The 13431-nt window shown below is 39.1% G+C and overlaps 1 protein-coding gene and 1 non-coding gene across 5 annotated transcripts in view; one reads left to right on the top strand and one right to left on the bottom strand.

Annotated features, from left to right (window-relative positions):
• Positions 1-4555, bottom strand: part of LOC133622903 (beta-crystallin B3-like) — an 11253-nt gene extending 6698 nt beyond the window's left edge. The window contains exons 1-2 of one of the 4 annotated variants that reach the window (XM_061985745.2): positions 4402-4555; positions 4030-4123 (exon numbers count right to left, since the gene is read on the bottom strand). In XM_061985745.2, coding sequence (XP_061841729.1) covers positions 4030-4104 — 75 coding nt within the window. In that variant the 5' untranslated portion in view covers positions 4105-4123; positions 4402-4555. Of the gene's footprint in view, positions 1-4029; positions 4127-4371 lie in introns of all 4 variants that reach the window. The other 3 variants (XM_072914214.1, XM_061985746.2, XM_061985747.2) reach the window with 3 other exon arrangements.
• Positions 4556-8512: 3957 nt separating this feature from the next.
• On the top strand, positions 8513-8585 carry trnaf-gaa (transfer RNA phenylalanine (anticodon GAA)). The gene has a single exon. It is a non-coding gene; the product is annotated as a tRNA-Phe (tRNA).
• The last annotated feature ends 4846 nt before the right edge of the window (positions 8586-13431 follow it).

The raw sequence follows: 13431 nt of genomic DNA, 5'->3' as shown, positions 1-13431 counted from the left end.
TTAATTGTTCATAGTTTCTGCCCTTGTGCAAGTTTTGTGTTTATAGTCAAGTTTTGTACTTCCGCCCTTGTGCGCGCCTTTAGTTTGTTCCTTTTGTTATTGTAAAATTAAATATGTATTCACCTGCAAGTCATATCTGGTCCAAATGTTCATTTGCACCACGGGAGAACAAACCACGCCATAGTCCAAGTCTTGACACCTTCAACCTTATTTAAAATATCAATGATATGAGGGGAAACTGTTTTGAGCAAATAAATTAAGTATATTAGATTAAATCAGGGGTGTCAAAGTCATTTTAGCTCAGGGGTCGCGTGGAGGAAAATGTGTGCACCGGACTATTAAAATCATGGCATTAAAACTAAAAAATGAAGACAAACTTCAGATTGTTTTCTTTGTCTTACTTTGGCCAAAAATAGAACAAACACATTCTGAAAATATTACAATAAAAATATAGAAAACAATACCTGCAGCAGGTAAAGTTTAGATCAGGGATGTCAAATGTACGGCCTGTGGGCCTGATCAGGTTTTATCCGGCCTGCGTGATGAGTTTGCCAAGTATTAGATTAAGTTGCTTTTTTTTTTTAAATGAAAGAAACTGTTGTTCCAAATGTGTCCACTAGATGTCACAATAGCAATTCTGCTAGGCAAGCAAGAGGTATACAGTAAAGGGTGACTGTGGCTCCTCCTTGTTGGAATAATTGTTTGTAAGTTATCACAAAAGAAACGTTGTATTATGAATGCTGTCTTTCGAGGCCTAACAAGAGGAAGAAGGCTCGTGAAACGCCACTGTGATTTCAACACGGACAGATGGCAGGATCTGCTAAAACTTCCAGAGGAACTCTCTTTGAAGTGTTAAACGAACTCTCTTTGAAATATTTCACAAACTCTCTTCCAACTATTTGGTAACCGAGGTCAACGCTATTTACGACCCGCTGCCCTCTTGAAGTTGCCGTGGTCAGGAGACGGGAGGGGTTATCCATTGTCCTCCAACACCTGCCCCGGCTGGATCCAGGAAGAGCCCAGCCCGAGACATCCTCTTCTTGGACTTCAATGAGACCGAAAACAATGACTGTTTTACATACTTCCTATTTCTAATGAGACATGTGTTGGTGCGTGAACATTGAACATCTAATAAAAGAGGAGACGAAAACCTTCTTCGTCAGAGCGTGGTGCAGGACTGTACAGAGAGTGCAGTGGCCATGTCTCTCCTCAATATTGAGTCCAAATTGAATTCTGTTTGTTTGATTCCTTGCCTTTTGTCTTGTTTAATAGATGTCCTCAGTGTTTGAACGTGACACTCCTCCTCGACCCAAATGAAACTTAAAATCTGCTGTTTTATGTCTTCTGCTTGGACCACATGATCATTTGGCATCCTTAATCCCCCGTAATGTCGCTGTCAAAAACGAGAAAACTTAACCCTTTCAAATAGTTTTAACCTTCGTTTCTTAGGGTTTGTTGAGTTAGCACTGGATGGATACGTGGACATGACAAAGGAGGTGTTTGATACCTAGAAGAATTTACATGTTGTGTTTTTTGTTCAATCCCAGAAAGACTGGGACTTCAAGTTAAATCCTGGCTTTGTAAATACTAGAGATGCGCGGTTTGCGGACACAACCGCCCGATCCGCGGATTATCCGCGGATCGGGCGGTTGAAATAAAAACAAAATTAGATTTTATCCGCGGGTCGGGTCGGGCGGTTGAAATAAAAAAAAATTAGATTTTAAATAGATTCAGGCGGGTGGCAGTTAAACCAATTGGGAAATATATATACATAGTTAAATGTTGTTACCCACATAACAGAGGTCACTCCGCGCAGTGCCCTCACGAAAGGGGTGGGGCTCACCCTGGTTGATATAGACAGCAGGACGGTGGCCATGGAAGTTGGAACCCGCTAAGGAGTGTGTAACAACCCACTTGCCGAATCAACTAGCCCTGAAAATGGATGGCGCTGGAGCGTCGGGCCCATACCCGGCCGTCGCCGGCAGCGAGACGCGCTTGGAGGTGCGCTCAGCGCGGCTCCCATATGATTGCGCACTGGTGTGCGTCTGGGTCGTGACAGCGTGGCACGCGAATGTCTGTGCTGCATTGGATCAGTCTCCTTTCTTTAACAGGCAAAAGCTTTATAACCTCACTAATGCCTTGCATCGTCTATATTAGATATATAACAACGGGCGGGTGCGGGCCGGTGCGGTTCTGATTAAATGTTAGATCGGGTGGATGGCGGATGGTTGACGACTTTCTGATGCGGTTGCGGATGAAATAATTGCCTATCCGCGCATCTCTAGTAGATACACTGAGACTAAGTCTAAGCTCTTTGTGTTTTTGAAGCTGTGCCAATTTCCTCAGAATTTTCAACACATTCAAAGTGTTTTGTCCAGAGGATTATTTGTAGTTTGTACGTTTTCATAATGTGCTGGTTCTATTTTTGGCCAGAGTAAAAGAAAGTGAAGTGAAGTATATTTATATAGCGCTTTTCTCTAGTGACTCAAAGCGCTTTACATAGTGAAAGCCAATATCTAAGTTACATTTAAACCAGTGTGGGTGGAACTGGGAGCAGGTGGGTAAAGTGTCTTGCCCAAGGACACAACGGCAGTGACTAAGATGGCGGAAGTGGGGCTCGAACCTGGAACCCTCAAGTTGCTGGCACGGCCACTCTACCAACCGAGCTATACCGCCCCGATGTAACGGTAAACGGTATGATGATAAACCGCGGTAAAATTCCCGACGGTTAGTAATACAGTCTAAATTTTTAATTACCGAAAAACCGTTGCATTTTAGGCAACACTGCTTACTTCCTGAAAACGAAGTGACTAGGATGGCGGAAGCGGGGATCGAACCTGGAACCCTCAAGTTGCTGGCATGGCCACTCTACCAACCGAGCTATACCTGGAAATGTCTTTGTTTTTAAGTTATCATGCCATGATTTTACCGTTCCGGCCCACTTGGGAATAGATTTTCTTCCACGCGGCCCCTGAGCTAAAATGACTTTGACACTCCTGCTTTAGATCCATGAAGGAAAGAAGAAAGTGAATGAACGTTTATAACTGAATACATTTACATATGCATAAAAATGTGTTTTCTTTTGTGTATATTTTTTTTAATGAATTCAGTAACATTTATGACAACCTTTTTCCAGAACACAATATAGAATGTGAGATATTACAGGATAATGCATACATTTATCATTTGTTTTCAAAACGCTTACAAAAAAGTGGGACCCCAAAAATTTACCGTAGGGCCCCATTTTTATGACTTGATGGGGTCCCCATTTGGAAAATTCCTAGCGCCAACACTGATGGAGTATTGGTGCGTGCAAAACAGCAGCGGGCGGCTGTGGCCTGTGTGCCGGTTCTAAAACTAATCAAATATAATCCCGGGGGCCATTGATCATTAATTCATTGACTTTCACTCCCCTGGATTAAAACATTCAATTTTATTGACATTTTGTCAATAAAATTGTATTTGTGTCTAAATATTGTTTTAAGAATGGGATCTGAGCCGAGGATGTGGTTGTGGCTTGTGCAGCCCTTTGAGACACTGATGATTTAGGGCTATATAAGTCAACTTTAATTTATTGATTAGGTTCATTTAAATGATGCAAGTAGTTAATAATATTTCATCCAAATTCCAAAAGTGTGCTTAACCTCTAAAGGCTTAGTGGCCACATGCGTGGACAGCACCTTTTAGCTTTTATTTCCAAAATTGTGTACACTACTGAATTGGGGTCTTATGGCCACTTATGTGGACACTTATACTGCCATCTGGTGGTGTCAGAAGAGTATAACATACAATGGAATTTGGAGAAAAAAAGTGTAAAAATAAAAAATTGCATGTCACCAAACATAAAGTACACGTTTGTGTACTTATGGACTAAGTACATCACATTAAAAGATGATTTTTAGATTTAATTCTGATTAGGGTCCAATAAGCCCAAATAGCAAAGAGAAATTAAAAAAAAAGCATGTAAACAAACAGGTTGGGCCTTAAGAGGTTAAAGTAATAAAAAGATGTATGAAGGTGAGGCGATACCTTGTATGTGGCCCCGGCTCCACCTTGGCTCTTGCCAGCTGCCAGCTGCTCTGGAGCACTTTGTTGTTCCGACATCCTTTCAGTCGCTCCTCTCCTGTAAGGCGACACACACACCATCATGTCATTTGCATTTACCTTTATAGCTTACTAACTCCACACACATACATGCTGAAAGTCATGCTGATCCCTATCGTCCTCTGTAGTGGACATTTGGTTTAGGTCCTATGTCTTTTGTCAGCGTTCAAACATGCAAACCTAAAATGTCCACTACATAGGACATTGGCTGAACACAAAATCCTTCAAAAGTCCCTTCCCACTGAGCACTGAGCATCCAGACGTTACCTGGGTAGATGTTACCTGGGTAGACGTTACCTGGGGTATGCTGTCCTTCTTTGCAGTGCCGCTTGCTGTTTTGGTGTGGTTGAGCCACTCCAGGGCCGGGCACCAGGGCTATTTATGGTTTATTTACGGCCACAGCAGCAGAAAAAGGTCGGTGGTGTTGATGCAGCAAGTCTGTGGCTCACATTGTGTCCGTAACGCCGCTTCTCAATAGGCAGCTGTGTTGGCGCATGCATGGTGGTCTGTCTGCCAACCTGCCAGCACTGTGGGGGGGGCACGGGGGGGGGAGAGAGAGCGCCAAGAGGATTGCAGAAACTGCCTCGCTCAGCATAAACACACCAGGATACCATTACTGCATCCTATTTCCTCACTAGTTATTACCCTGCATCCTACTTCCTCACTAGTTATTACCCTGCATCCTACTTCCTCACTAGTTATCACCCTGCATCCTACTTCCTCACTAGTGTTGCGTCGACCAGTTCTTCCTCCCAGGGAATCTAAGTTACTGGTCAATCCCAAGTTCTTTCGATGACATATATGCTGAGTAAGAAGGACCATCAAGACAGAATTGGAATATTTTCAAGTTTTACTAAAGCTTTAGGAGATCATTTTAACCGGCTGCTCTAATTGATCTGGCATTCCAACGGAAAAGCCAAATCCTTTTCACACAAAGAAAACCCCCATCTCCCCCACGCAAAGAGGCAGGCTGTTCATTTAGCAGTCTCACAGCCTGGGGATACAGACTGTGAGACATTCTGGTGGTCCTGGCGCCAATCCATCTATACCTCCTTCCAGAGGGTAGCAGGTTGAAGATGCCATGTGCTGGGTGGTATCTGTCCTTCAGGATGTTGTGTACTCGCTTTAGGCAGCAAGTTGTGTACATGGCACTCATCTCTGGGAGTATTGTCCTTGTAATTTTCCTCGCCGCTTTAACCACTCGCTGGAGGGCCTGTTATTTCGCTTTAGTGCAGCTAGCAAACCACACTAAAAATCCGTAAGTGAGGACACTGCTGATGGCACAGTTGTAAAAGTTGACCGTTGATTTCTGAAACTTTTTTTTTTTTTTTTAATAAAAATGTGTAAAAAAATAAAATTAAAAAAATTCCCAGTCCACAATCATCCACAACACGTTCTCTTAGATTTCCATGTTATGATACATGTTCACATTATTTATTGACTGTATCTAAAAAAGATAAAAATATATTTTTATTTAAATGAAGATATGAAATAATGCTAAATGAAATACAATGACTTGGTTTATATTATTGTATATACTAGGGCAGGGGTCACCAACGCGGTGCCCGCGGTCACCAGGTAGCCCGTAAGGACCAGATCAGTCGCCCGCTGGCCTGTTCTAAAAATAGCTCAAAGAGCAGCACTTACCAGTGAGCTGCCTCTATTTTTTTAAATGTTATTTATTTACTAGCAAGCTGGTCTCGCTTTGCTCGACATTTTTAATTCTAAAAGAGACAAAACTCAAATAGAATTTGAAAATCCAAGAAAATATTTTAAAGACTTGGTCTTCACTTGGAATAAGCGGTAGAAAATGGATGGATGGATGGGTCTTCACTTGTTTAAATAAATTCATTTATTTTTTACTTTGCTTCTTATTACTTTTAGAAATACAATTTTAGAGAAAAAATACAACCTTAAAAATGATTTTAGGATTTTTAAACAAATATACCTTTTTACCTTTTAAATTTCTTCCTCTTCTTTCCTGACAATTTAAATCAATGTTCAAGTATTTATTTATTTTTTTTATTGTAAAGAATAATAAATATTTTAGCTTCTGGTTTTTCGACGAAGAATATTTGTGAAATATTTCTTCAAACTTACTATGATTAAAATTCAAAAAAAATATTCTGGCAAATCTAGAAAATCTGTAGAATCAAATTTAAATCTTATTTCAAAGTATTTTGAATTTCTTTTAACATTTTTGTTCTGGAAAATCTAGAAGAAATACTGATTTGTCTTTGTTAGAAATATAGCTTGGTCCAATTTGTTAAATATTCTAACAAAGTGCAGATTGGATTTCAACCAATTTAAAACATGTCATCAAAATTCTAAAATGTATCTTAATCAGGAAAAATTACTAATGATGTTCCATAAATTATTTTTTTAATGTTTTCAAAATAATTCAAATTAGCTAGTTTTACTCTTCTTTTTGTCGGTTGAATTTTGAATTTTAAAAAGTCGAAATTGAAGATAAACTATGTTTCAAAATGTTATTTTAATTTTTTTTGTGTTTTCTCCTCTTTTAAACCGTTCAATTAAGTGTTTTTTTTCATCATTTATTCTCTACAAAAAACCTTCCGTAAAAGGAAAAAAAAATGTACGACGGAATGACAGACAGAAATACCCATTTTTTTATATATATAAATTTATTTAGGTATTCTTGTTTAAATCACACTTACGTGTAACTTACAAATGACAATATATTTATTTATTTAAGTGTGTATCAAACTGGTAGCCCTTCGCATTAATCAGTACCCAAGAAGTAGTTTTTGGTTTCAAAAAGGTTGGTGACCCCTGTACTAGGGCATCAAATCAGTGTCAGTTGAGTCGGTCCATAGGTTGCCTGTAGGGATTTTTAATGTCCAGCAGATGTCAGTATTTAGTGACACAGTATCGACACAGTATCAATACAGTTTTGCAATGTGTCGAAGCGCTTCATGACGCCTCATCAACCCATCACTACTATACACATCCATTCACACATTAAATTAATTTCACGTAAAAAACACTCATTTTTAAGATGTTTTGACTTTTATTTTATTTTGTAGTAGTAACGACTTCCTCCTGGTCAACTTCCTTTGGTTTTCACATTATCCAAGTGTCCATGCAAGTGGGGCCTGTGCCCATTTACACTGGAGTCTGATAAAAATCAAATTTTATTTGCAGTGTAAACAGTCAGCTGGAAAAAAATCTTATTTAAAATAAAATCGGATTTGGGCCACTTTGACCTGCAGTGTAAACATGTTCCCACTGCACACCAAATCAGATTTTATTTTATTTTTTGCCCTCACCTGACACAGATCCATACTTGCCAACCCTCCCGAATTTTCCGGGAGACTCCCGAAATTCAGCGCCTCTCCCGAAAACCTCCCGGAACAAAAATTCTCCCGAAAATCTCCCGATTTTCAGCCGGAGCTGGAGGCCACGCCCCCTCCAGCTCCATGCGGACCTGAGTGAGGACAGCCTTTTTTCACACGGGAGGACAACAGGGTGACAAGAACTAAATCATCCAGACTAGAGATAATTTTTATTATTATTTTTATCTTACCTAAAAATACATATATTTATTAATTTAAAAAAAAAAAAAACGAAATAAATTTTTACTATATTTTGCTAAAAACATCAAAATTAATTGTATTTTTATTTGTATTTTTTCTGACTCCTTATTACATCCAGCCATAGAATTATACATTAAAATAAACATATTTGAAATAATTAATTTTAAATGATCATAATTAATTTAAAATGACCATATTTAATTATTAAAATAATTGCTTGTTTATCAACAACTTTAGCATTTTATTCATTACATTTTGAAGCTCTCAGAAGCCAAGTTATGTTATATTCCTTAAGACTTATTTATGCAAGTTTGAAGTATCAATTATCTAAACACAGTTTTGTTTGCATATTTTCAGGATGTAGATATATATATATATGAATTCTAGCTGTCAATATACTCCTCCCCTCTTAACCACGCCCCCAACCACGCCCCTCCCCACCCCTGACCACGCCCCCGCCCCCCACCTCCCGAAATCGGAGGTTTCAAGGTTGGCAAGTATGCACAGATCTGATTTTTTTTTTTGCCAGTGAAAACGCTCCAAATCTGATTCAGGTCACATCAGGAATTAGTCCTGAATCCCATTTTGAATCTGATCTTTTCAAATGTGACTTCAGTCTAAACGCGATGCGACCTGAATGTAATTTTTTCGTCATCTTTGGGCGAGCGACGTCATTCGTGTGCGCCGGGAAAAAAAAGCAGTCGCCGGCGGAAGTGAATATTTCATTACAACATCCGGTTTTGGTTTCTATTTAATACGACTTAATTTTCGGTGCATCACTCATCAATAATGGGCAAATAATAGCCAGATGTAACACATGAATATGTATTTGGATTTCATCGGCAATACACGCCGAAATAGCTCAGTTGGGAGAGCGTTAGACTGAAGATCTAAAGGTCCCTGGTTCGATCCCGGGTTTCGGCAGCTGCGTGTATACTTTTTACCATGAATTGATTTACGTGGACCCCGACTTAAACAAGTGTAAAAACTTATTGGGGTGTTACCATTTAGTGGTCAATTGTACGGAATATGTACTGTACTGTGCAATCTACTAATAAAAGTCTCAATCAATCAATCAATCCGAAGAAATAGCGATTGTTGAAGGACCGGAAGTGACGTTGTGGTGCATTTGCTTACATGTGAGTTGAAAAATAAAGGTCCCGCAGATGTCTGTGTCTCCTTTACTTAACAGCCATTAAAACATTAGAACCCTCTCAAATGTAATATAAATATACACATTATATTACTTTAAATGTACTTTCATGTAAAAAAAAAAAAAAAACACATTTTAAGGTGTGACGACTTTTATTTTGTACTAGTAGCGACTTTCTGCCGGTCAACTTCGTTTGTTTAAACTTTATCGAAGTGAATGAAAGCGACATTGATTTAAAAAATTACAAATAATATTTTACTTGCAGCAGGGGCGTCACTAGCTTTTAAGGACAGGGGGGGCTTTGCCCCCAGGAGATGCACAGGATGCGAGCGAATGTTACGCACGAGCACAAAACTTCACAAACGGCTAACAAAGACTTAGAAATTATTCATTGTTATTATTATTATTATTTTTAAATGCACGGGACGAAATGAAATGCTCCCCGGGACGATGGCTTTTAACCATATATTTTCTTTTTCTTTTTATGTATTTATTCATTTTATATTAAATGTCTTGGTTTTTCCTCCCTCTGAATATCCTATTACATGTTTAACAAGTCATCCTATAATAATAAAACAGCTATTAATGTAACAATACAATAAAACAAATATATTTAATGATGTTTTTTTCATTATTTTAACAATAGGCTAATGTATATTACTTTATATAGATTCTACAAGAAACACAAAACTTAAAAAATAAATGATTTACAATTGCACACACAAGGTTTTGTGCAGCTTCACTCATTGTAAAGGAAGATAATATGCTTCGTACACCTGCAGGACCGCAGGCAAGGTCGCAGAGAAAATGCGGGCTGGAATTTGAGTGATGTGGGCATTTTCTATATGAACAAGTGGAATGGATTGGATACCGATGCACGAAAGGGGCTCTCTACCTTACGCTACGAAGTGAGGGGAAACTGAGTGAATAATAACAGGTTATATGATTATTTATTTAAATTCATATTTGGGCCACTTTATAATGAATATGTCGGCATTTATTTGTAAAAAAAAACACCAAATTATTTAGGGGGGCTTAAGAATATTTTAGGGGGGCTTGAGCCCCCCTAAAATAGGCCTAACAACGCCAATGACTTGCAGTCTAAAAAACTGGGAAAAAATCAGATAAAATGACAAAAAATCAGATTTGGATCACTTTAGCCTGCAGTGTAAACATAGAGAAGTTTTTTTTAGGCACAAACATCATGACTAAATTGGTGATGCTGTATATTAATTTGCACTTTAATTTTATTGACCGTTTAGTTAAGAAACATTCATTATGAAATTATTTTATTTTAGCACAACACAATTGTATGTATTGCAAATGAGTTTTGTCAGTTATTTATGAGTCCATTCAGTATATTTGGCTATAATCAGCCTGAGCTTTATGTGTTAAATGATTATCTTTGTGATTAACACATGGTTTGATATCATTTGAGAAGGTTGTAAACCGTAAGTATGTTAGCTTTAATTGTTGAATATGATTCAAATCGAGAGCAAGGTGACTAATATTTGAAGTGGGCCCCAGGACCCTCTGTATTGGAACAGTTGGGCCCCCGACGTCAAAAAGGTTAAGAACCCTTACATTAAACTGTACCATTCATACAAGTGAAGTGTGTGAAGTGAATTATATTTACAGTGGGGCAAAAAAGTATTTAGTCAGCCACCGATTGTGCAAGTTCTCCCACTTAAAATGATGACAGAGGTCTGTAATTTTCATCATAGGTACACTTCAACTGTGAGAGACAGAATGTGAAAAAAAAATCCAGGAATTCACATTGTAAGAATTTAAATATTATAGTGGGAAATAAGTATTTGGTCACTTCAAACAAGGAAGATCTCTGGCTCTCACAGACCTGTAACTTCTTCTTTAAGAAGCTCTTCTGTCCTCCACTCGTTACCTGTATTAATGGCACCTGTTTGAACTGGTTATCTGTATAAAAGACACCTGTCCACAGCTTCAAACAGTCAGACTCCAAACTCCACTATGGCCAAGACCAAAGAGCTGTCGAAGGACACCAGGAAAATAATTGTAGACCTGCACCAGACTGTGAAGAGTGAATCTACAATAGGCAAGCAGATTGGTGTGAAAAAAATCAACTGTGGGAGCAATTATCAGAAAATGGAAGACATACAAGACCACTGATAATCTCCCTCGATCTGGGGCTCCACGCAAGATCTCATCCCGTGGAGTCAAAATGATCATGAGAACGGTGAGCAAAAATCCCAGAACCACACGGGGGGACCTGGTGAATGACCCGCAGAGAGCTGGGACCAAAGTAACAAAGGTTACCATCAGTAACACACTACGCCGACAGGGAATCAAATCCTGCAGTGCCAGACGTGTCCCCCTGCTTAAGCCAGTGCATGTCCAGGCCCGTCTGAAGTTTGCCAGAGAGCACATGGATGATACAGCAGAGGATTGGGAGAATGTCATGTGGTCAGATGAAACCAAAATAGAACTTTTTGGTATAAACTCAACTCGTCGTGTTTGGAGGAAGAAGAATACTGAGTTGCATCCCAAGAACACCATACCTACTGTGAAGCATGGGGGTGGAAACATCATGCTTTGGGGCTGTTTTTCTGCTAAGGGGACAGGCCGACTGATCCGTGTTAAGGAAAGAATGAACGGGGCCATGTATCGTGAGATTTTGAGCCAAAACCTCCTTCCATCAGTGAGAGCTTTGAAGATGAAACGTGGCTGGGTCTTCCAGCATGACAATGATCCCAAACACACCGCCCGGGCAACGAAGGAGTGGCTCCGTAAGAAGCATTTGAAAGTCCTGGAGTGGCCTAGCCAGTCTCCAGACCTCAACCCCATAGAAAATCTGTGGAGGGAGTTGAAAGTCCGTGTTGCTCGGCAACAGCCCCAAAACATCACTGCTCTCGAGAAGATCTGCATGGAGGAATGGGCCAAAATACCAGCTACTGTGTGTGCAAACCTGGTAAAGACCTATAGTAATCGTTTGACCTCTGTTATTGCCAACAAAGGTTATACTACAAAGTATTGAGTTGAATTTTTGTTATTGACCAAATACTTATTTTCCACCATAATTTACAAAAAAATTCTTTAAAAATCCTACAATGTGAATTCCTGGATTTTTTTTCCACATTCTGTCTCTCACAGTTGAAGTGTACCTATGATGAAAATGACAGACCTCTGTCATCATTTTAAGTGGGAGAACTTGCACAATTGCTGGCTGACTAAATACTTTTTTGCCCCACTGTATATAGCGATTTTCTCTAGTGACTCAAAGCTCTTTACATAGTGAAAGCCAATATCTAAGTTCCATTTAAAGCAGTGTGGGTGGCACTGGGAGCAGGTGGGTAAAGTGTCTTGCCCAAGGACACAACGGCAGTGACTAGGATGGCGGAAAGCGGGAATCGAACCTAGAACCCTCAAGTCACTGGCGCGGCCACTCTACCAACCGAGCTACACCGCCCCGCAACACCAGAAAGACACAGTAGTGCAAGTCAAATAGATTTTTTTTTATTAAGAATTGATTCACTTTAGGACACTGGCCAGAACAACACAGTGAAATAAAAAAGGAAAAAAAAAAAAAAAAAAAGCCATAAAAAAAATTAAACCCTCACAATTGTGTTAAACATGTTTAGTACAAAGCAAAAAACAAAACAAAAAAACAGACAAGCCAGACATTCATACGGAGCCCCTAAAGGGACATGGGGGGAAAAAAATGTTATAATTTTTTTATTTTATTTTTTTTAAAACATGTATCTCGTGCGCACGAGAAACTATAATTTTTATTTTTTTGTTAGACATGTATCGTGATACATGTCTAAAAAAAAAAAAAAAAAAAAAATTCTTTTTTTTTCTAACTTTATAAAAAGTTTCTCGTGCGCACGAGATACATGTCTAAAAAAAATAAAAAAATAAATAAACTATAAAAAAAATGTTCCCCCCTATGTCCCTTTAGGGGCTCCGTACATTCAAATGCTTTGTATGAACATTCTAATTCTCAGGCGACAAGACCAAAAAGAGGGATCAGTGCTGTCGTGCATCAAGCGACCAAGTGCGTAGGAGAAGCGGTGATGGAGTCATTTATTTAACAATGGAGTCGTGTCAGTCAAAATCATACCCCTGACTCTATCCGGGCAGGTCACTTTGAGCAAAGCAGCGAGTATTGACGTTGGGCGAGGACACATTGCCAGAGTGAGTGACGACAATAAGGTGCTGCATGGCTTTTATGGATGCCAAAAGCAGGGCGACGACATGCTTTATTTAGTCTTGTCATATTTGTGCTGTGAAGGAGTGTTGATGATGCAAAGTCACCTGGCCTAAAGTCCCACACAGAAAAATAGATATTTAAACAACAAAAGGTTGCGACACCAATTACATTATTTTCTCCCCAAAACTATCTCTTTATCATAGTGAAAACATAGAAAATATAACATCTGATGATTACTTACATGATATACATCCCAACTAATAATGTCGTCAGCAGCTTCCAAAGGAGTGTCAGAAATGTTGTCACATGACCACGCTCGTGTGATTGCCATCATTGACAACAACACACATGATATATTGTCACATGACCACGCTCGTGTGATTGCCATCATTGATAACACACATGATATATTGTCACATGACCACGCTCGT

The sequence above is a fragment of the Nerophis lumbriciformis genome, linkage group LG12, assembly GCF_033978685.3.
Source record: "Nerophis lumbriciformis linkage group LG12, RoL_Nlum_v2.1, whole genome shotgun sequence".
NCBI classification, from domain to species: domain Eukaryota; kingdom Metazoa; phylum Chordata; class Actinopteri; order Syngnathiformes; family Syngnathidae; genus Nerophis; species Nerophis lumbriciformis.
This window is presented reverse-complemented; position numbering and strand designations above follow the sequence as displayed.